This window comes from Leptodactylus fuscus, chromosome 9 (assembly GCF_031893055.1).
Source record: "Leptodactylus fuscus isolate aLepFus1 chromosome 9, aLepFus1.hap2, whole genome shotgun sequence".
Lineage (NCBI taxonomy): Eukaryota > Metazoa > Chordata > Amphibia > Anura > Leptodactylidae > Leptodactylus > Leptodactylus fuscus.
The window spans coordinates 44,876,064-44,899,905 of record NC_134273.1 but is presented as its reverse complement, the minus strand read 5'-3'; the positions used below and the strand labels follow the sequence as shown (position 1 = coordinate 44,899,905).

General features: G+C 42.5%; 1 protein-coding gene across 1 annotated transcript in view; it reads left to right on the top strand.

Moving 5' to 3' along the window:
- LOC142217985 (protein shisa-9-like) overlaps positions 1–23,414 on the top strand; it is a 96,014-nt gene extending 72,600 nt beyond the window's left edge. Inside the window, exon 4 of the mRNA XM_075286352.1 lies at positions 22,624–23,414. Within this exon, the coding sequence (XP_075142453.1) occupies positions 22,624–22,979 (356 nt within the window). The 3' untranslated portion in view covers positions 22,980–23,414. The remainder of the gene's footprint in view (positions 1–22,623) is intronic.
- The last annotated feature ends 428 nt before the right edge of the window (positions 23,415–23,842 follow it).

Sequence of the window (23,842 nt, the reverse complement as noted above, 5' to 3'; positions counted from 1 at the left end):
CATGGCACCCGAAAACTATTCCAGCAAAATCTGCCCTCCAAAAGCTAAATAGAGCTCTTTCCATTCTGAGCCCCAGCATGTACCCATAAAGCAGATTACAACTACATATGGGGCTTTTCTGTGTTCAAGAGAAATTTTGTAATGAACTTTTCGGAGGTTTTTCTCCTTTATTCTCTTGTGAAAATGAAAAATGTGGGGCTAAATTGACTGATTATTGGAAAAAAAGTAATTTTTCATTTTCATGTCCCAATGTTAATAAAATCTGTGAAACAGCTGTAGGGTCAAAATGCTCACTATATGCCTTGATATGTTCTGTGAGGGGTGTAGGTTCCAAAATGGTGTCACTATTGGGGGGTTTCCTTTGTATTGTTACTCTGGGGCTCTGCAAATGTGACATGGGACTTGAAAACTATTCCAGTAAAATCTGCCACCCAAAAGCCAAATAGCGCTCTTTCCATTCTGAGCCCGACCATGTGACCATACAGCAGATTATGACCACATATGGGGTATTGCCGTGTTCAGGAGAAATTGTTTAACAAACTGGGGGGGGGGGGGGGTTCTCCTTTAAAACCTTGTGAAAATGAAACTTTGGGGATAAAGTGACGTTTTAGTAATTTTTCATATACACTTCCCAATGTTATTAAAATCTGTGAAAAGGATGTGGGGTTAAAATGCTCACTATACATGTTGATGAATTCTGTGAGGGGTGTAGTTTCCAAAATGGGGTCATTTGTATTGGGTTTCCATTGTTTTGGTACTCTAAGAGCTCTGCAAATGGCAGCTTAAAATTATTCCAGCAAAATCTGCTTTTCAAACGTCCAGTGGCAGATCCTCTTCTTTCACATAAAACTAGGTTGCAGAAACCGAAAAACTTTTAACTACTTTACTTTTAAATTTCAGGCTGAATCCAACTTGTTACAAAGAGGTTCACCCATCTCTAAATTTGTGACTTTGTATGAAATAGAGTGGGATTCTACAAGGGGGGGGGGGGACTAGAATATAAGGAACTGACAAGCTGGAAAATATATCCCCTAAGGACACTATAAATGCAAAATGGGTTGGAAGTATCATCTTCTGTGGGAATATTTCATGTGCTTATACCCCTATGTAGATTTTTAGACTAAGTATCTAAGGAGGTGCTTGAGATGTTAGATGTGCATTTAACTGTGTTTAGGACCCAGGAAAGGAGAATATGGCACTGTACATTTGTATCACCAGCTGGCATCTCAGCAGTCTGACAGAAACAGAGCAATGAAGCAGCGTGAAGACGCTGAAGTTTTATGCTCTATAATCTGCCCAGTTGATGAACCTTTGTGTGTTACGCCTTTTGGATGAACTGAAAACTGCTATTACAGTATCTTCCCGGGATGCTATCTAAACAATGCCTCTGCAAGTAACCTGAAGTCTCCCACTGTCTGAGAAAAGATACATGTGACTTCTGGCTCCTCAATGTAGTTTCTTTTATTCTGCAGCAGATGTTCTCAATACAGCAGGTCTTTATCAGAGATTACACACACTGGATATGTAAAGGTGTAATGCTCAGGTTTCTAGGACATGGCAGGAAATAGCACACATCTGCTGTCAAAGGGGATGTGCTGTCCGCCACCTTAGACCCGATACTTCTGTCTACCAAGTGTATGTTAATTGGATGTCAATTCACAAAACCTGCTGTTTCCTTTCCAAGCTGTCCTCCAAGCCAGCTCACCTAGAGTGTAGGAAGGGGAACTTTAAATAGGGAACCATTCCCTCTCTGGATAACCTGTGCAATGCAATGTCTCGGTACGTGAGACCAAAAAAAGTAACAGACATCTCCTTCCGTGGTGCAACTGACAGGTACTACCATGTTATAGCTTCCAGAAAATACTACAACACTGACCGCATATGTAACACAATACAGGTAAGATATATCATAATACATGATACAACATAACAAATAAACACATGTTGTGGCACAGTATTTTGATAACACTGCACAATCATTATAGTGTGGTATGGCTACCAGGGTTATTACCCTACTCAGGGCGGGTTCACACCTGTGCCCGGTCTCTGCTTTAGGCAATCTGGCGGGTTTGCCAGATTACTGCCCCAGAAACTGGACAGGGGACGGAAACCCGGCAGTCAGTTTTCAAACCCATTCACTTGAATGGGTTTGCAAAGTGACTGCCTGTGGGTGTCTTCTGCCTCTCTGCAGCAAAACCGGATTTTTTAACCGGAAACAAAGTCGGACATGCAGGACTTTGTGTCCGGTTAAAAAAAACGGTTTTTCTGCGGAGAGATACAAAACACTCACGGGCAATCACTTTGCAAACCCATTCAAGTGAATGGGTTTGAAAACTGACTGCCAGGTTTCCGTCCCCTATCCAGTTTCTTGGGGCAGAAGATGGAAACCTGGAGACCGGGCGCTGGTGTGAACCCGCCCTAACTGAAATATCAACAAGAGCTGGCCACCTGGTGAATCCACTCACTCTGGAATTTCACTCCAGCTCATCTTGGAAAACTACTTCCAACCAGGAAATTAACAGGTTCATCTAAGCAGCGCTCTACCCTGGAATCTTGCACTGAATTTTAATTTGGCTCATCTAGCAACTACTTAGAAAGTCCACTTTCATGAAAGAGAGCTGAAGAGATGTCATTACAGATGTCCATGCATTTCTCCTGCGCCCTGTGAGGCAGAGTCCTGTAAGGAGGGGTCAGATAAAGGAGGTATTTGGAGGGTGGCTGGAGTAGAGAAGTCATGGAAGAGCATTCTGGCGTCAACCAGGACAGCAGCTGGGGTTGGGGTGAAGGCATTGAGATGGTCCTTAAAGACAAAACACCTGGGTGGAGTTGGAAGTACCTCCATTGTGGTCTACTGCAGGTATAATGGCAGACAGAGCCCTAGGCAGTGGAGGCAAGACAATGTGAGGGTCCTCCTAAGGCAGCATGGTGGAAGTCTGGGCAGGATACAAGGAAGTGTCCATTCCAACAGGCTGGATTTGGGGGCTGGTGAAGCTGTACCAGAGAGTCATTGAGGGTGGCTGGCAGCAGACATTTGGGGGCTCCTGAGTGGGGAAGTGGCAGCATGAGCTACCTCAAGATTCTGCTGAGGTTGCCATGAGGAAGGGACCAGACATGTCCTGAAACGCGTAGCCGTCACATAAGTATTACAACCTATCATGGTTACCATATAAATTGTTTTAATGGATTCTTGAATAAAGGTTATACTTTTTAACAAGACGCCGGGACGGTGCTGGATTTTTTTCTTGGTTTTTGGAGGTTTGTAGCGGGTCCAAGTCCACCTGGCTTCCGTGCACACCGACATGAAAAAGGAAACATCAACTGGGGTGAGCTGAAAAATATTTTCCTTTTTTGTTGTAAGAATCTTCCATATTGGAGCAGATGGAGGTAATCCATATGGGCTATTCCTTAGAGGCCACTGGGGGGACATGATTTGGCTGCCAGGATTGTAGACTATGCGGCAGGGAAGAGTTCCGTGGAGGCTGGTGGTGCAGTGAGAGACACCAGGTTTACGTCGGCACTATCTTGGAGTTGGTGTCCAGCATTGAAGCAGGAGAAGAATAGAGCATGAATCTTGAGATCTGTTGTTCCAAGACTAGGGAGGATGTGCCCCTCCACCCTTAATATCTCACTATGATACCTCAGGCTGGTATGAGAGCGGTGTGGCCAGATTATGTCAACTTAGAAAGGCTCAGGGTCCAGGAGCTCAGGAGGTCTGTGCACTTAGGCAAGTCATTCCGGAGAGATCCTCTTTCATAAGAAAATATGTCAAATACAGATCTAACCTATAAACCTAACCTATAAATAATGTTGTCTGTTAGTAGGAGAATCATCTAAGAGATATTGGCGATAGGCCACAGAGTGAGATATCTGGTTTTCTCCCATGAGTCTTTGTCTTCTACTAATATAAGCAATTAAATATCACCAAAAAGCCGCCTTAGACATTGCCCAGAAAAGCTGAATAATATCAGCACTGGAAATATTCTCATCTAGCAATGTCTCCCATTGTCTCAATTAAAAGTTCTTAATATCCTTGGAAGAGTAGTAGTAAGTTGGGAAAGCCCATCAGTTTGTTCTGAATACAGATGCTTGCAGGGGGAGGTCAAAAGAATTGGGGCATGGTTTGATATAGCAAAAGGGAATCTCTCAGTGGCTCGAACAAAATGTATGAGAAAGAAGGATATAAGCCAGAGAATTCCTTATGTGTTGGATGACAGGAGTGCCAGGAGTAAATCATGTCCAGATGATGTATTAAAAATTGGATGGGGTTCACAGGATGATTGCAGTGGTCTACCCTGATGATCTGGGGCTAGTTCATGGAGAAACCTCAAATCTCCACCAAATATTAGTGAGGAACCATGCCATCCTGATGGGGCTATCAACAACCTGCAGAAAAAGGATATGTTAGGAGAATTCTGAACATATACATTTACCAGACAATATCTGTGTCCCTCTATAGAAGCATTAAGAATTATGAACCTGCCTTCTGGGTCAGCAAAAAAGTCTTCAATTGCATAATCCAAGGAAGAGTGGAAAAGAATAGCTACGCTTCTTCTTTTTTTTTTTTTTTACTTGTAAATGCCTCATAACAGGCAGGAAAATGTCTTTCTTAAAGAAGTATTCCCATCTCAAGGATCCTATCTGTACTTCCAGCTTATGTAAATTCAAGAGTTTAGCTAAATACATTGCTTTAGCAATGCTGCTTCGTGTGCCTGCTATGTTAGATTATTCCTCCCAGTGGCGTAACTCCCACCGTAGCAACCATAGTGTGGAGACAGGAAAAGGGAGCTATGCCGTTTGGGGCTGGGGTTGCCCAAGTTAAAAGTTTGCTATGGGGCCTAGTCTTTGCTAGTTACACCCCTGATTCCACCCATTGTTTACACAGCATTTCCTTGGCTGTCGACCTGTAACTGATAAGACAGGAGGGAGTGATGAGTCCGTTGTCTGTATAAGTGTTCTATACAAACATGTGTAATGTAATATACATTTACTGTACATATTATTTGATCTACATTTATATTAGATTTTTAGTCATAATAATAATAATAATTTCTCATGGTAAATGAAAAGTCTATATCTATGATACTTTTAGAGTGTCATGTTCATCAAACAGTCAAAGCCTTCCCACCAGCTTGCTGAAGAATACAGGAATTGAGAATAAAAAGTAACAGGCACAAAGCTGCTGAGAGAGGGAAATGGGAAAACCCCTTTAATATAGGATGTTTAGCCTTCAACCAATGCGTCTCCTGAATGAAGACTACTTGAGGGTCTAAACATGATAAATAATTAACAACTTTTTTCTCTTAACTGGATGATGCTATAAGCATTCCTGACCTGTGGAATGATTCACAGAATGAAGGGGTCCACATCTGTCCCAGTCCTCTCTTTTCCCATTCCTCAGAATAACACTAAAGGTTCAACAAATAACATAAGGTATTAAACAGAACATCTCAGGAAACAGAGCTACACATTCATAAACTTATCCGGTAACTCTTAGGTGGGTCTAATAGATGATAAGGGTGTAGAAGAGCTATCTGAAGACGTGGAACTCGCAAGATCAAGAAACCATGAGGCAGCATCCGGATCTTCAAAACAATTACTGTGTGCCATTCATAAGGAATCAGAGTTTGTGTTGGTATCTCAAATGGAAATCTAGTCTTTTCTTTTATTTTGTCTCAGCTTTACTAGTGGCTGTGACCTTGTCTAATTGGGTCACTAGTACAAGACACGTCCAAGTCAGATATTTGTTGTTTCATATTCAAGAAGTGTTTCCCATGGTCTGTGACTTCTAAGGAAAGGCTTCCCAAGGTAGACTGAATTGTCAACAATCTGAGATCAACAGCAGCCAGTAGGATAGCCTACCTCCCAACCATCCCAGCTTCTGCGGAACATTCCCAGTTTGTGGGTTGTGTCTGAGGGACAGAAGGAGGGGGGAGATGAAACTGGGGGCAGAGATGGAGGGGGGACATGAAACTTGTGGTAGATGAAGGGGGGCGCTTAAACTGGGGGGATATTAAGGGGGACATAAAACTTAGGACAACTGGAGGGGGACTTTAAACCATGGGAGTAGCTGGAGGGGGACCTGTCTGCCTCTAGCTGCCCCCAGTTTAATATCCCACTTCAGCTGCCATTAATTTATTGTCCCCCTTCAACTACCCCCACTGTTTAATGTCCCCCTCCATCTACCCCAGTTTCATGTCTCCCTCTAGTTTCCCCCAGTGTAAACTGGGGCACCAGGAGAGTTGTAGGGCAATTCGAAGGGAACATTATAATGTCGGGGCATATAATGTATGGGTGACTGTAGGAGCATTATACTGTATGGGGGCACATGAAAATTGGATGAGAATGGGCAGAGTCTACGTAAAAGTGGATGAAGCTAAATTTGCCACGCGGCACATTTTGTCCCTCTTTCTGTTCTCCGAAAGTTGGGAGGTATGGGATAGCAGAGAGAGCCTGAGCCATTGCCTGCAAAGTAAGAGACTCAGGGACTAGACCAGGTGAAGACAACACTTGTGTCATATATAGCGCTACGTAAGACTAGACATGATAATGGAAAGGTAACCAGGGAATAATCAGGAAATCTGCTTTCAAGAAGAACTAGGATAGTGGCCCACACCTTTGAGGCTAAAAAAAAAAAAAAAAAAAAAAGGTCTTTTTGCGCCACCTGGTGGCTGAAAAAAGTATGGCCACAAAACTGTGTAAAACTGAGCAGCACTTGTAGGGGAAAAAGAGACTGCACTAGTACACCTGCTTGGGCTTGTGGCTATATAGCCAACATAACAAGAAATGTCCTGGCCATGAATGAAGAGGACAGGACAGACTGCCAACACAGCATTGAGCACTGCCAATCTGGAGCAGAGACGTGGAGCAGAAGAGGATGCAGTGTCTTTATAAATGCTGTGACACTGAGCTGGGAGTGAGGAGAGGCTTTGTCTAGTGGGTGCGAGAGGGAGTCTGTGCTGGACCACACATGGGAGAGAGGAGAGCCTTGTCCACCACCTATTTGGTAGGATACCCCAATAGGCCTTGTGTTGCCACCGGAACTCACATAAAATCCAACCTTTCAGAAGTGCCACCTCATGAAAGTTGATTAAACACTTTTTGTTTATTTTCTAGACCCAGTCAAGGAAGGGAAATCTTAGAGATGGAAAAACCTCTGAAGATTCATTTTGTCTTGTGTTTGTTTCAATCCAAACTTGTTCAGATAGAACAAGAAATGAAATTATTATACTCTGTGGTTGGAAAAAAGGTGGAGGTTCAGGAGAGGTATATAAAAATAAAATACATTTATACTCAACTTCCTCCAGCTCTTTTGGGCTTCTTTGTGGTGTGCTTTCTCTGTCTCTTTGGTCATGACATCATGAGGCTTGACATGCCCATATGACTTCTGTGGCCCAATCACAAGCCTCAGCAGTGACCCGAGGAGCGTGAGGTCATCAGGAGAGCACAAGACTCCACATGGAGGCCCAAAAGAGTTGAAAGGAGGTATAAATGTTTTGGTTTTTTTCACCTTCCTTGGGCCTCCACTTATTATACCCTAGGGCAGTGATGACGAACTTTTAGAGACCGAGTGCCCAAACTGCAACCCAAAAACCCTCTAAATTATCACAAAGTGCCAACACAGCAATTTAACCTTAATACTTTGCGGATCCACAATTGTGGACCATTACAATTATGTAAATGGGGCTTTACAGAGTTTTCAATAATAGAAACAACTTTGTATTGAAAGGTAAAGGTCTCTGCATTTGGTACTTTTGAACAATTAATGTTCACTATTTACATCGCACAGGATCTGTTTTATAGTGACCGTGCAATATTATTACAGCCAGTACTAATATTATGTCTGCTAGAAAACAGATACTGTGCGATATAAATAGTGAAGGGGCCCCCACACAGTACAATCTGCCCCACAGTGACCTACAGATAGTATTATATTTTCCACAGTGACCCCCACACAATATAATATGCTCCACTGTGACCCCCAAACAATATAATATGCTTCACAGTGGCACCCACACAGTATTATATGCTTCACAGTGGCCTCCACACAGTATAATATGCCCAGTGGCCCTGACACAGTATTATATGCTTCACAGTGGGCCCCCACGCAGTATTATACGCCCCACAGTAGGCCCTCCCACACAGTATTATATGCTCCACAGTAGGCCCCACACAGTATTATATTCTCCACAGTAGGCCTCCCACACAGTATTATATACTCCACAGTAGACCCCCTCTCATAGTATTATATGCTCCACAGTAGGCCCACACACAGTCTTATATGCTCCAAAATAGGCCTCCCCCCACATACAGTATTATATGATACATGATAGGCCCACACAGACCAGTGGCGTAACTACCATAGAGGCAGCTGCCACAGGGCCTGGGCTATTAGGGGCCCGGTGATAGCTGCTACCGCTGCGTTTTTTGCATTTTTTTTTAATAGGCTGTTACGGGCCCTATTCACTTGCTGATCCTGGCTTGGCCAGGATCGGCAAGTGACACCGCAAGCCCCACAAACACTATCATTATACTCGGGGGTCTTTGCAGAGCTTGAGGACTGTTTTTTTTTTTCCCCACTTGAAATTCAGCCTGGCTGAATATAGGATATTTAGGATTGAGTGATTTAGAACTTTTATTTACTTTATTTTTTTATTGTATTTTTTTAAAAGCTACTTTTTTCACTATTTTATGGGAGATTCTATACTTTACTATTGCGGTTGGTCATAGACACCCCCTTCCAAAAAAAAAAAAAAAAAAAAAAAATTTTTTTTTTTTTTTTGCTTGCCTCGAGTATAAGCTAAGGGGGGGCATTTTCAGCACAAAAACTGTGCTGAAAAATTTGGCTTATACTCGAGTATATACGGCACTCAAAAAGCTACAGTAAAATATGCAAAGAAAAAAGTGGGGTTTCCAAAACATGGGGCCTTCACTTAAGGTCTAAGGGAAAAAAACTGCGTTTTTCAGTCACTTCAAAGTGGATGGGATTCTAGTGGATGGGATTGGATTCCGAAAATTCATTTTTTAAAAATTGTGGTGCCAATGTAGTCAGTGTATCTCCTCACTGGGACATTCCTCTATGTGATTGTTCTTTGTGTGGGATAAACATGTTATCTATTTTTTATTTTCAATTCAAATGTTTTATTGATTTTCATAATAAAACAACATAAAAAAACAGACCATGAATACAAAAATACAAGCACTGCGGACTAGAAGCCAACAAAGGGGAAACTCCAAGATGGCAACAGTCAGCATGACAACATGCAAAATTTGCAAAATGATCCATTTAACATCATCCCAAAATGGGGAGAGGGCAGAGCAGGAGCAGAAGACATGGAGTATGCCACCCTCCTCCACCCCACACCTCCAGCACATTGGGGATACTGGTGGGAAGAGCACATGTAATTTTGTGGTGACTCTATACTGTCGGAACAGGATCTTAAAACTGGCTTCCTGATAGCAGAAGATGACAGAGGTCTCGTGCCTGAGGCAGAATATACATTCTCTTTGTTTCTGGGTGAGAGAGAGGGACAGATCTGCTTCCAAATTCAGCATAAAGGGGAAAATAAACCAGTTAGGAGGGTCTATCAGAATCTTGTACATCACTGAAAGAGAATGGCACAGAAGACCGTCACCCAGCCAGAGGCGCTCTAAAAACATAGGTTCAAACCAAAATTTTATTGGGGTCAGAAGTGACAAAATAAAATGACAAAACTGCATGTCTCACCAGGCTTCAAGAGGGGGTAGATCATATGTTATTTATTTATTTATTTATTCTAGAAATATGTGGGCATGTTTATGTAGCACACACACACACACACACATATATATATATATATATATATATATATATATATATATACACACACTATTTTAATATATAGTTTATACATCTTTATTTGAAGTGGATTTACTATCATTCATGCAGTGTTTTATACACATGAGTTATAGTATGAGGTTCTGTGCCTGCCCTTATATACTGTCAGTAAGCCAGGCCCTCATCTTTCTTAATTATACTTATGATCGCTTGCTTCCTGTTACCTTTGCTCAGATCGCTGACAACAATAACATGGCAACAGCAACTAGGACACTTCTGCTGTAGCTTCCTTACTTACCTATGAAATAGACAAGCCTCCTATTGCTATTCCTGATTTGTCCAGAGTAGTCACCTCTGAGCATTAGTGAATGGGCATCATCATAGCTCACCTCGTGACGTCTTGTTGATTGGCTGATGGCCTTTGTATGGGCGGTACTTGGGTGGAGTTCTCCTTTATAGCCCTTGTTAGGATCAGTACAGTGTGATGCTGACATTAATGTAGACACACTGCTAGTTTGTCTGAGAACTATGCTACTAGCTATACTACATTCAGTAGATTGCCTCTACCTGTTATTTAGATTAGTATTACTCAATTAAACCCAGATAAGAATAATTTAGAAATGTACAGGGTCGTTTTAGAGGGAGCTTCAGGCTGGTCTCCAGCTGATACTGTAAGTTATGTAGCTTCTCTACATCTGGGCTAGAGGTATATCAAAATTTTTTCACCAAAAATAAGTATATTGATAAATAGCTCATCATTCAGACGATAGCAGTTCAAGGTGCACAGTCCATGCTTCCAGACTGAAAGAAGCTGTATCGAAATATATCCATGTTCAAAGAGAGAAGATCCGCAACTCTTGACTGTTAATTCTAAAATTTAGCTTTTAATCCATTTGTTAAAATAATCCATAGATAGAAAAAGTGTACAGGCAGGAAATACAAAAATGTGTTTTAAAAAAACGCTGTCATAATCCTATAAGCTGATGCAAGTTGTGGCTGTGAGTCAACTCAGCTAGTTATTATTTCTGCTGCCATCACCCTCTTCCCCAGAGCGCCCCTACCAAAATGGGTATCAGTACCCCTCCCTTTACCATTACCTCCCTCTCCTACAACAGTCATAATTTCCACTTCAAAATGTTGACTGTTCTCATCCAACTCATTCAAGTTTTGTCTCTTCAGGGCAAGGAAGATTACCCACTAAGGATCAGTGTCTGTAAAGGTGAAAATAGGGTTGATGTAGCAGAAAAGCCCCTAGGGAAATTATGTGTTACAATGGCAGAGGAGGAGGAGGAACACATTGAAACCTGGCTCAAAGTCATGCTGTCACTGTCAGATGTAATATCCTGCTGTGACTGAGATGAGCGAGTCAAGTAATCTAAAATTTCTTCTTCATTCTCAGGATCAGGAATTACAATCCTGCGGCCACTGGAGGCACTGCCAAGACCAAAGGTAGTGTTGCTGTTGCCACCCACATTCTTATTGTTACTTGCAGTTGCACAGGTGTTTCCTCCTCCTCCTATACCCCGTCCTTGTTCTTTGCCCTATGTTTTTCCATAGACTTTACTGATTTTATTTTTTTCCCATATACGGTAAATGTGGTTTAGAAGTGCAACACCACAAGAAATAATGAACTGCGCTACTGGGGTATGATACATTTAGTAATGAATGCAAATTAGAGGTGGCAATATCACAGGAGATAATTGACTGCAACAATATGGTATTATAAACTCGGTAATGAAGGTCAAGAAGTGGCAATACCATAGGCAATAATTAAATGCATGGGTATGGTAAATTCGGAAATGAATGCAGTTTAACAGTGATTTAACTGCAGGAAATAAATAATTGCATTGCTAGGTTATGGTAAATTCATTCATGAATGTGGCTTAGGAAGTGTCAAAACCACAGGAGATAATTGCACCAATGCGGTATAGGAAATTTGGTAATGAATTCAGCTTATAAAGTGGCAAAACTGAAGGAAATAAATGACTACATCTTTGGAATATGGTAAATGCATTAAACCTGCATCTAATATAATACATATTTGTTCCTTTATTTGTCATGGAAATGCACGTGTTAGCAGTCCTTTGTGACACCACATATTGCTCAAACTGATAACTATGAGTACAGATAATATAGATGTTACCTATAGTCCTATGTAGCACCACAGATAACACAGTAATAACTCTGTGTGCAGATTAGGCTATGTTCACACTAGCTTTCTTTACTCCAATATTCTATTACATCAAAGGAAAACAATAGAATGATGGGTAAAGTTGGACCAGACCCTGCTGAATCTTTCACCATTCACTTTCCTGTTAAAAACATGACAGTAACTTGCTTTAATCTTGTGTATTTACTTTTCAAATGGAAGATAAAGGTATTTATGCAAAACCTCACTTCAGCCGCATATGTGTCAGCGAGAGAGACACGCAGCGGCGAAGCGAGGAGCTGACCTGTGTCAGCTCCTTCCTTCAGCCGCATGTGTCAGAGAGAGGCGCACAGCGGCGAAGCGAGGAGCTGACCTGTGTCAGCTCCTTGCTTCAGCCGCATATGTGTTCAACTCAGATCTGCATCCTCTGGACGCAGATCTGAGTTGAAATCGGGACATACCTCCCTCCAACCGGGACCGCGGGACATGTCACCCAAATCGTGACTGTCCCGCGGAAATCGGGACGGTTGGGAGGTATGGATCTGTGTTCTGTCTCACTACATCATACCTAGGTTACAAACAGCACAATACAGAAAATTCCAAAAGTCCAGCAATAGTTATGACCGGACTTATGATAGACCTAGATATCACAGGTTCAGTGAGTGACTGCTGCCTGGAATCTGTGCTGTTGGGCTGACACAAACAGCTAATGTTTTAATCTATATTGTCTGACAGTACATGCAATACAGAAGTTTCTATATCTCTATACACATTTTTTAAACATACTTTTTTTTTTACTGAAGACTATCCTATTAGTGAACAAAAATGTTTTGTTAGGGTGCATTCACAGAGAGCAAAATGGCGCAGAATGGGGAGGCTTTTTTTCGTGCGGAAATGTACCCTTAAGGACTTTACTGGGCAAGAGTTAACATTTTTCCCTTAAATACATAATGCAGTTTTAACAGCATAGAGCTGCTGATTTTGCCTTTGCAAATCTGAAAAATGTATTTAATTTATAGACAAGCAGTTTCTTATTGTTGTTCACGCAATGTTATTCACCCTTCCTGATGCAGGTATTTTTCGATTTATTTATTTTTTGTTTGTTTTTTTCAAATTCCATAACTTTTTTTTATTTTTCAGATCACAGAGCCATATAGGCACTTAATGTTTGTAAGATGAATTATACTTTGTAGTGGTACAACTTAATATTTTGTGACATGTACCTAGAATCTGGAAAAAATTCTGAATGCTGTAGAATTGGAGAAAAATAGCATTTGTGCAAATTTTTCATAGGTTTTATTTTTTATGGTGTTCACTATGATGCCAAAATGATCACCTGCATTCTATAGGTTGGCACAATTCTGGGGATACCACATTTAAATAGTGGATTATGTAGATAATCTGTTTTCCTTTAGTCATAACAGCAGCACAATATAGGGGTATATCTGCCCCTGTGTGCTGGTAGGACAGGCAGAATTTTTAATTAGCAATTAATTATACATGCTTGACTAGGACATATAAGAGGGCACAGAGACCTCCCCCCCCACTTGTTAATACAAAAGTACAGTAATAATCAAAATTAGGGAGGGAAGCCTTGTGCTGCTGTTATGACTAAGGGAAAACAAAGAAATTTTTTGAGAGAAGTTCTCTCAAAAAATTTCTTTTATTTCATATCCACTGGCTAACACGGTACAAAGACATTTTTTCTTATACATAAGGGAAAACAGTTTATCTACAATCCACGATTCCCTGTCGTCATACCAGCAGCACAATATGGAGAGATGACAAGTAATCCCCTTAGGGAGGGTTTCCTCGACTTACAGAGCCCAAGACTGACCACCCGAAGGCAGTAGCGTCCGAAGCACGTGAGTTCAGTCTATAGTGCTTCACAAATGTGGAATAGGAGGACCAGGAGGTTGCCGCACAGATATGTTCCAAGAGCACCGCCCTCGTAGAGTGTGCCCTAAGGCATGCTGGAGAAGGAAGACTTTAAGAGGAGAATGCCATTTTTATGGCCTCCTTAACCCACCGGGAGATAGAGGGTTTACAGGCTTTCAAGACTCTGAACCTCCCAGCAAAGTTCACCAGAAGGTTCTCTGACCTTCTAAATGACTCTGTGCGCTCCAAATAGATCCACAGACATCAGACCAGATCCAGCACATGGAGTCTCTCCTCCTCAGGAGAGGAAGGAAGAAGGAAAAAAGACGGCAATGAAATTAGTTGACTTAAGTTTGAGACAGAAGGCACCTTGGGTCTAAATTCTGGCAAAAACCGCAATTGTACCCTGTCCTCAAAGAAAGAGGTGTAAGGTTCCTCTGATGACAGGGCCTAGAGCTCACCAACCCGTTTGGCCGAGGTAATTGCCAGTAGAAAGGTTGTTTTGTAAGCCAGAAATTTAAAATCAACATCTCTTAACTGCTTGAATGGAGAGTCGCAGAGGGCTGAAAGGACAGTTCCAAGATCCCATTGTTGAACAGGAGCTGGCACCGAGGGTTTGATTCTCATGGCTCCTTTTAGGAATGCAGATACCAAAGGGTGTTGAGATAGATGCCTCCTCAGATAGGCGGACAAAGCGGCCACATGCACCTTCAGAGTGGAAGGAGATAGCCCTTTGTCTAAGCCGTTCTGCAAAAACTCCAAGATGACCTCCACCGGAGGGTTAGAAAAAGATAAATGCCGTCCACTACACCACGTTTTGAAGATCGTCCAGATCCTTTGGTAGTTCTTGTTTGTGGACTCTGTCCTGGCACAGGCAAGAGTGTTCAGAACGGTCTCTGACAATCCACTATTTAGGAATAGGGACCGGTCAACCTCCAGGCTGTCAGTTTGAATCTCACCAGATCCTGGCATCTCAGGCCTCCTTGAGTGACCAGGTCTGGGAGAGGGGGAAGCCTCCAGTACTCGCCATGACTCATGCCTATGAGCTGAGCGAACCAAGTCCTTTTGGACTTGGTCCTGTATTATTTTCAACAATACCTTGGGTATGATGGGAATTGGAGGGAATATGTATACCAGCCTGAACCTCCAAGATATGGACAGGACATCCACTGCCAAGGGATTGTCCTCCTGATACAGCGAACAGAATTTTTCACCTTGGCATTGAGTCGGGTTGCCATGAGTTCGACCTCTGGGAGACCCCATCTCTGGACAATCTGCTGGAACACCTCTGGATTGAGGGACCATTCTCCTGATACGGTAATACCCCGACTCAACTGATCCGCTACTATGTTCAGGGAGCCCTTGATGTGCACTGCGGATAACTGGGACAGGTTCTTCTCTGCCCAGGAAAAGATCAGATTTGTGATCTTCAGGAGAGGTCTGGACCTGGTTCCTCCCTGCTTGTTCAGGTATAACACTGATGTCATGTTGGCCGTACGGACTCTGACAGCTTTGCTCCTCAAGTAGGGAGCGAAGTGAAGCAATGCCAGGTATACCGCCTTGAGTTCCCTCTGGTTGGAAGATTCTGCTTCCGGGCTGCTCCGATGACCTCACACAGTCCTCTCGTCTATGTGAGCTCCCCATCCAGTCTGGGATGCATCTGTTGTCAACAGTGTCCAAACTGGTTGGACCAAGGATCTTCCGTCTTTCAGGTGTATCTACCAACCTGAGGGAAAGACAGGTACTGGGAGAAAGGCAGATCTTTTTGTGGAATCCTTCCATAGACCTGTTCCAGGTCGCCAATACTTCCATCTGTAGAGGACGGGAATGCCAAAAAAGCCCAGGGGACCGCCCTGGCAGAAGATGACATTAGGCCTAGAACTCTCATGGCGGTTCTGATGGACATGCGCCGGGTTCTGTAAAGAAATTGGGCGGCCGCCTCTATCCTCAGCCTCTGGGGGGGCGGATAGAGAGATCTGCAGGGTCTCTGAGTCCAACAGGAACCCTAGAAAATTCCACTGGGTGGAGGGAATTACCTTGGACTTCTGCCAATTGATTAGCCAGCCTAACCTCTGGAGGAAGGAGATGGCTAACTGCAAATGCTGCAGGAGGACTTGAGGAGACTGAGATTTTAAGAGCCAGTCATCTAGATAGGGAACGATGAACAGACCTTGGAGTCTGAGGGCGGCAGTGATGGGAGCCACCACCTATGTGAAGGTGTGAGGAGCGGAAGATATGCTGAAAGGTAGGGCGGCAAATTGATAATGCTCCCTCTGACCGTAAATCTGGATGGCAATCCGAAGATACTTCCTGTGTGGACGGATGATGGGTATTTGCAAGGAAGCATCTTTGAGGTCTAGAGTAGCCATGACCTCGCCTCGCTGGAAAAAGGAGGTTACCGAGTTGATAGACTCCATCCTGAAGCACTTTTTCCTTATGAAGTGGTTCAAGTACCTTAGATCTATGATCATCCTCCAGCCTCCTGAAGCTTTTGGCACCAGGAAAACTGGAGAATAGACCCCTACTCCTTCCTCCGAAGGAGGGACCTTTTCCAAGGCTCCTTTCTTGATGTACTCGAGGATAGATGTTTCTAAGACGGACTGACGGACCGTAGGAAAGGGGCGAGAAGAAATGAAGTGATCGGGAGGAAGATGGCAAACTCGATTGCATACCCTTGCTCTACATCTTGCAACACCCACTGGTCTTGAATGTGAGTGCACCACACAGGCAGGAACTGGGAGAGACGACTTCCCACAGGACCATCGGCCACAGGGAGTGGGCTCCCGTCAAAAGTTAGACTTCTTTTTAGGGTACTCTCTGGAGTGTCCACGACCTTGGCCTCGCTGACGGGTTCTTGTGCACCTCTGGGATTGGGTCCTCAAGCGAGTGGAACCACACCCACTTCCAGAAGACTTACACCTACTTCTGGAAGCCTGGGGTAAGGACTTCCCTTGGGTATCTGCAAGACCCTCCATCAATTCATCCAATCCACGCCCAAACAGTCTTCCAGGCCCAAACCGCAGTGCGCATAGAGCCATATGAGGTCTTAATTTTTGCGGGACAAATTTTTCTTCATGATGCTACCATTAATTATTCTGTAGAGTGTACTGGGAAGCAGGAAAAAAATTCAGAATGGGGTGGATTTGAAGAAAAAATGCATTTCTGCGACTTTCTTACGGGCTTTGGTTTTACGGCGTTCACTGTGCAGCCAAAATGACATGTCCCCTGTATTCTGTGTTTCGGTACGGTTCCAGGGATACCAAATTTATATGGTTTTATTTACATTTTGACCCCTAAAAAAAATTCCAAAACTGTGTTAAAAAAAATTTTTTCTAAAAGTCGCCATATTCCGATGGCCGTAACTTTTTTATACGTAAGTTTACGGGGATGCATAGGGCGTCTTTTTTTGCGGGGCCGGGTGTACTTTTTAGTTCTACCATTTTCGGGAAATGTTATTGCTTTGATCACTTTTTATTCAAATTTTTATCAGAATCAAAACAGTGAAAAAAAGGCGGTTTGGCACTTTCGACTATTTTTCCCGATACGGCGTTTACCAAACAGGAAAAATATTTTTATAGATTTGTAGAGCGGGCGATTTCGGACGCGGGGATACCTAACATGTATATGTTTCACAGTTTTTAACTACTTTTATATGTGTTCTAGGGAAAGGGGGGTGATTTGAACTTTTAATACTTATATTTTTTTATATTTTTTTTTACTTTTTTTTTTTATTTTTTTTTTTGCATTTATTAGACCCCCTAGGGGTGTTGAACCTCAGGGGGTCTGATCACTAATGCAATGCATTACAATGCTAATGCATTGCAATGCATTGCAAAAAATCATCCTTTCTTTTGCAGGCTGCATAGACCAGCCTGCAAAAGAGAGGATTTGCAGACAAGCCTGGGAGCCTGTACAAGGCTCCCGGCTGTCATGGCAACGGGACGTCAGCCCTGAAGCATGCTCCAGGAGCCGGCGATCCCGGGCAAAATGGCGGCGCCCATGCGCCGCCGGGAAAATGGCGTTAAGGGGTTAATGCCTCCGATCGGTCCGGGGAGGCAGTAGACACCCGGCGGCTATGGCGGCCGCCCGGCTCCCGGGCGGTTGCCATAGTTACAGACCCGACATGCGCCGTACTATTACGGCGCATGTCGGGAAGGGGTTAAAGCCCTTTAGGGAATCCTCCTAGGAAAGAAAGGAAGGATACCATTATCCGTTTTCTTGTTTGTTTTTTTTTTGAGGAATGAATAAAAAACCTCAGGTGACTCACCACAAAGTCCTTCACCCAGAGCATAACATCTCGGGAGGACAATTCCTCAGGAGGAGGACCTCTGCAGCCGTGGCAGCGGGACCACTGGTAGTCTGAGACATAAAGAAAAAAAACATGATTTCTTTGTTTCCTTGCTTTCATATACTTTCACTCTGCAGAGAAATGAATAGACATCTTACCATCAGGAAGAGGTATCTCGCAATCTGTGCAAGATAAATGTCTCCTCTTGACCTGCTCAGAGAAAAGACCGGCAGGCCATCCAAACATGGTGCGGCCGGAAGGAGCGAGGCTAAGCGCTACCCCGGAGCGCACCCGCCCAGTAGCCAACCCGGCCACAAAAACATGTCCGAAAGGGGTGGGGCTAAGCGCTACCCCGGAGCGCACCCACCCAGTAGCTAACCCAGCCAAAACAACATGGCCAATAGGGGCGGGGCTAAGCGCTTCCCAGAGCGCACCCCTGTCTGAATCATCCGCCCAGAAAAACAAGGCCGGCCACAACAACATGGCTCAGCCGGAAGTGGTGGGGCTAAGCACTACCCAGGTGTGCGCCCGCCCAGTAGCTAACCCGGCCACAACAACATGGACAGAAAAAAACACGCGGGTGGGAGGTCTCTGTGCCCTCTTATAGGGCCTAGTCAAGCATGTATAATTAAATGCTAATTAAAAATTCTGCCTGTCCTACCAGCACACAGGGGCAGAAATAACCCCATATTGTGCTGCTGGTATGACGACAGAGAATAGTTTTTTTTATGTTTCAACCTCTTTATAAAAATAAAACTTAAAAAACTAATTTATTGGAGTTACCATATTCTGACACCAGTAAAAAAAAAATATTATATTTCGTGTACAGGGATGCAAAACAGGTATTTTTTTTGTAGGGCCAGATGTACTTTTTAGTTATACAAATTTGGGGAATGTCAGATTTTTTTATTGCGTTTTTATTCAAATTTGTATGGGAGGTGAAACAGCAGCTTGGCTCTTTAGATTTTTTTTTTCCCACTACGGCGTTCACAGTATGGGAAAAATATTGTTATAGACCGTGTTTGTAGACCGGGTGCTTTTGGATGTGGGGATGTATACTTTTTTGATGTTTGTTCTTGTTTATTTTTGCTTTGAATAGATAATATATATATATATATATATATATATATATATATATATATATATATATATATATATATATATTAAATGTATATTGGGCTAGATTTTTAGGAATGACAGGTAGGTTGGTAGTGGGACCTGTCATTCCACCTCCCTCCAGTCCACACTTTGGCGATGTTCCGGGAGCGACTCAGCTGCAGCGAGTTTCCTCGTCAAGGAGGCTTAAGAAGTTGCCCCAGCCACAACACTTTGGGCAGAGCTTGGCTGGAGAGCTGACAGAGAGGTCATATTTTTGGAGCTGTGTCCTGAATGATTCTACTGGCTTTTGGATTTCTGTTATTCTATGTTTAGTTAGAGCCTAGCCGGGCAGGTATTTATTTTTTGTATTGTTTCCTTTTGTTGCTGCACTACATTTTTGAGTGAAAATAAACTCTACCTTTGTTTTTGGACTAAAGAATCTGGACTTGTGTGTCTATTCCATCCCACCTAGCAACCCCAGATCCTGACACTAGAAAAAAAAGATTTTTAGTGGTAGAATCCCTTTAATCTAAAGAAAATAATTTTAAGTGTTTCGCTGTAGATACAAGTGCACATGTATACTGTAATTCTAGCTATACATCACACACAGTAGTACAGTAGTAGTAATGGTACTACAAGTGAATTCTTTGGTAATGTAAAAAAAAAAGGATATCTTATTTTAATTGGGTATTTTGGTTAATAATTAAGCACTGTCTGTGTGCATTAAATAAATGAGTGGAAAAACAAGGCAAGTGACAGTCAAATGGACTGGGAGGAAGAAACACATATGCAAGTACTACTAAAAATAAGAATATGGGTGGCAAGAGCATCATTGCTTCTGGTTCTTGTGGCACCACCAGTAGCTACAGGATTGTTGTACTTTCCGATAATGTTGTGAAGTTTTTGATTATTTAGCTGGTTCATGTGAGTCATGGGAGTAATATGTATCCGAGAGTAATGTAATCTTAAGTCATGCTTTTGTGTGTTTCTCCTCCTTCTCCTACATAACACAGCTTACCGCAGGACCTTTCTGGACTGTCATCCATGTCTCCTTAAGGCTGTGTTCACACGGAGTAACGTGCCGCTCATTCTGACACGTAAACACGTGTCAGAGTGAGCACAGTAAAACAGAATCTCATTGACGCGCGTATCACATTGAAAGCAATAGGTAAAAAAGCCTCCCATTGAGTTCAATGGGTAGCGCACGTAAGACCGAACCCATTGAAGTCAATGGGATTCTTTTTTACTGTGCTCACTCTTACACGTGTTTACGTGGCAGAATGAGCGGCGCGTTACTCCGTGTGAACGCAGCCTAACATTCTTCACTGACACAAATTCTTAGGAGTGATTTAAAACTTGCTGAGCAATACATTTCTCCTAGTCCGAGTAGTTTTCCTCTTTCTGAAGTGCTGGATGAGAAAAGTCAGTATTGTGTCCAAGCAGAGGAGGAAGACATGATGACTGTTGGCAGAGTTGGAAGTAGTAATGGCAGAGGGTATGGTACTACTACAACTGGTAGTTGTTCTGGTAGGGGAGCTCAGGGAATATCTGGAGGTGAAAATTCTGGGATCGTGTATAGACATGATGATGTGTTAGAAAAAGTGGGGAATATGATGAGGATTATGACATTACTGATGATCATTCTCTTTCAGATAGGACCCGGCAACCAGGTCAGCGTGACAAGATGACATCAGATGAAGAGGGTAGTGGCAGTGGAGATAGGCCTGACAAATGGCTGGAATCAGTACTAACATCCAAAAAGCCTACCTCTCAGGGTGGGGTTGGAGGCACTGGTGGTAGTGGCAGACTTGTTTCCACTTCTACTGGCAGCAGCAGCTACTGTACATATGGTTATCTTTCTTTTTTTTTTAACTGTAATTTTTAGGAAGGCCTCCACTGTACCATTAAGAGTAGCTGTTAAGAATTCACAGCTGCTCGAAGCTAATTATACTTTTCAATGCAAAGACTCTTCTCTCAGGTACTTGGGGGTTCAGCTCTCCTCCACTTACTCCACTCTATATGCGGCTAATTGCCCATGTCTATTAAGTGAGTTATGCTCACTTCTGGATAAATGGCGTCCCCTCCATATTTCCATCCTGGGACGGATTGCGGTGGTCAAGATGACCCTCCTTCCTAAACTTCTCTACTATTTTTGAGACTCTCAGTATAATTCTCAACAGTGCCTTTAAACAGTATAATGTTTGACAGTACCTCCACAGCATATAATTCTCCACAGTGTCTTCACACCATATACTGCTTCACAGTGCTTCCACACAGCATAATGCTCCATGGTACCTCCACAGAGTATAATGCTCCACAGTGCCTACATGCCATATAATGCTCCACAATGCCTCCACACAGTATAACGGTCTATGGTGGGTTTACACAGTATAAAATGCTCCGAAAATCCCCTCACTGTATAATGCTCCATAGAAACCCCACAGAGTAATGCGTAACAGTGGCCTTACACAGTATAATGTGAAACAGTGGCCATATTCTGTATAAAATGCTCCCCAGTCCCCTTAGTTTGCAATACTTCAGTGGCCAGAAGCTTTGGCAGCTTCATTAGTAAAAATGGGCAAACCTCACAAAATTTGTTTCAATGAAAAATTTGTGATGTTTTCCAATGAGTTAGCTTGCATAAATGGGTGAAGAAAAATAACAAACATTTATACTTATCTTTCCACATCTCTTTTGGGCATCTTTCGGCAGCATCCTGAAGTCACCCTGTATCTTCGTTAGGCCTCTTGTGACATCCCGCACCCAGTGGGGCCCATATCGGGAGTGTAGCAAAGCAGTGCACAATCTACCACCGATGGTTTGCGACCCCCTGGCAGTCTACACACAAACTTCCATGGAGTCACAACACATGGTTTTGGAACAATGTATTAGAGAATAAAAGGTCTTGGAGCTTGAGTATCCCAAGTACTAGGAGGAGCACAACTTCAATTTTCGCCTCAGGCAGCAAAAGTGCTTGAATCGGCTCTGACCTTCTGCATTTAGAAAAAAAAAAGATTTTACACTGACATAGTTCTTTAGTGTAAAACTGAACAGAGGAAGTTGATAAGGAGAATACAATAAAATAATTCAGGAAGGGCCTAGATGTCTTACTTGAGTGTTACAAAATTACAAGTCATAATTAGATTTTTGTTGTTGGGTCATTGATCCAGATTTTTATTCTGATTGCCAGATTTGGAGTTGTGAAGAACATTTTGCAAACTTGTCTCTACCTCATGGGGTTGTTACTTTTGTCTGGATTAACATTGCAGGACAATAGACTGAACTGGTTGGACATATGTTTGTTTTGAGCCTTACAAACACTGTTATTACTGCATATTGTTATTATGTATGTATATCATAAACACATTAAACTGTATTAATTTTTTTTCTTCACAGAAAATCCATCAGATGATTTTTACAAGAGATTTCCAGTTGTGGATGTTGCTGAAGGTACACCATGCTATCAGCCTGCTGTGTTGATTACTCAGGATAGTGCTCCATTAGCAGACAACTGTCCTCAGATACCATCCAAGTCAAATCACAAGATTAAGGTCTCCAAGACCAACACTCACCCTTTAGCAGGGGCAACATTTCAAGGATGGGACCCAAATCATTATGACATGCGAAGACAAGTTTATGCCAACAAAAGGCAATTCAGTATTGAAAAGCTTCCTGAATTGTTTAGCCATCAGAGTCACTTTTCCAATATCCCTCAACGGCACAGCAACAGCAAGACAGAGGTGACTGTCTGAAAACTGCTATGTATCTACATGTCTTTACTAAGACCAGAAATATGTGAATAACAAGCACTATGATATCTCAATGTTTCTCCATTTCATTTTTGTGAGAACACTAAAAAGATTATAATATAAAGTGAGGCAGCGAAAAAGACAAACAATGTGAAATGTCAATGCTGGGCATATTTATTCAAGCCCATGAACTGTTGTTTGGGAAGAAAGGAAATTAAAAAAAAATAACTTAAGAACACAGACTTATCTATACAAAAACTACAAGCAGGTTGTAAAAAGATTGTTCACCCTTCCAACTGCTAACCTGTGTAATGACAATACTTTTTTTGCCATATGTGTAGTTAGATATATATAATTTTTATATCTATTGCTGGCGTGAGTAGATTGGTTGCTGGAAACAATGTAATTTTAAGCGTGTTTGATCCTGTTAGATTAAACTTTGTTACCCAGGGTCCTTATAAAATAAACATTACAAATAATGATTGTTACATAGCACAACCCAACCTACTGTGGCCTACCACCATGGCTCAATATCTTCAATGTATTTTATAAAATAATGTTTCTAAAAAAAAAAACTTAATCTCTTTATTAGTATCAATCTAGATTTTGAAATGTGTTTATGGGAATTTGTCTAAAATGTCTCTGTATGAGGTAGCGTTAAAGTGGTTTTCAGAAGTTGAATATTGATGACCTATCCTAGGTGTTGGACCCCAACTGAACTTTCAATATCAGGTCAGATGTGGTCTAACACCTAGGACCCCCATAGCTCAGCTCTTGGGTGAGTGCTTCTTCAGCTTTACAGTCCTGTGGCACCATGTTAATTTATAACTGTCTGTCTGCAGGTTAGCCCTAATGCCAAGCACAGC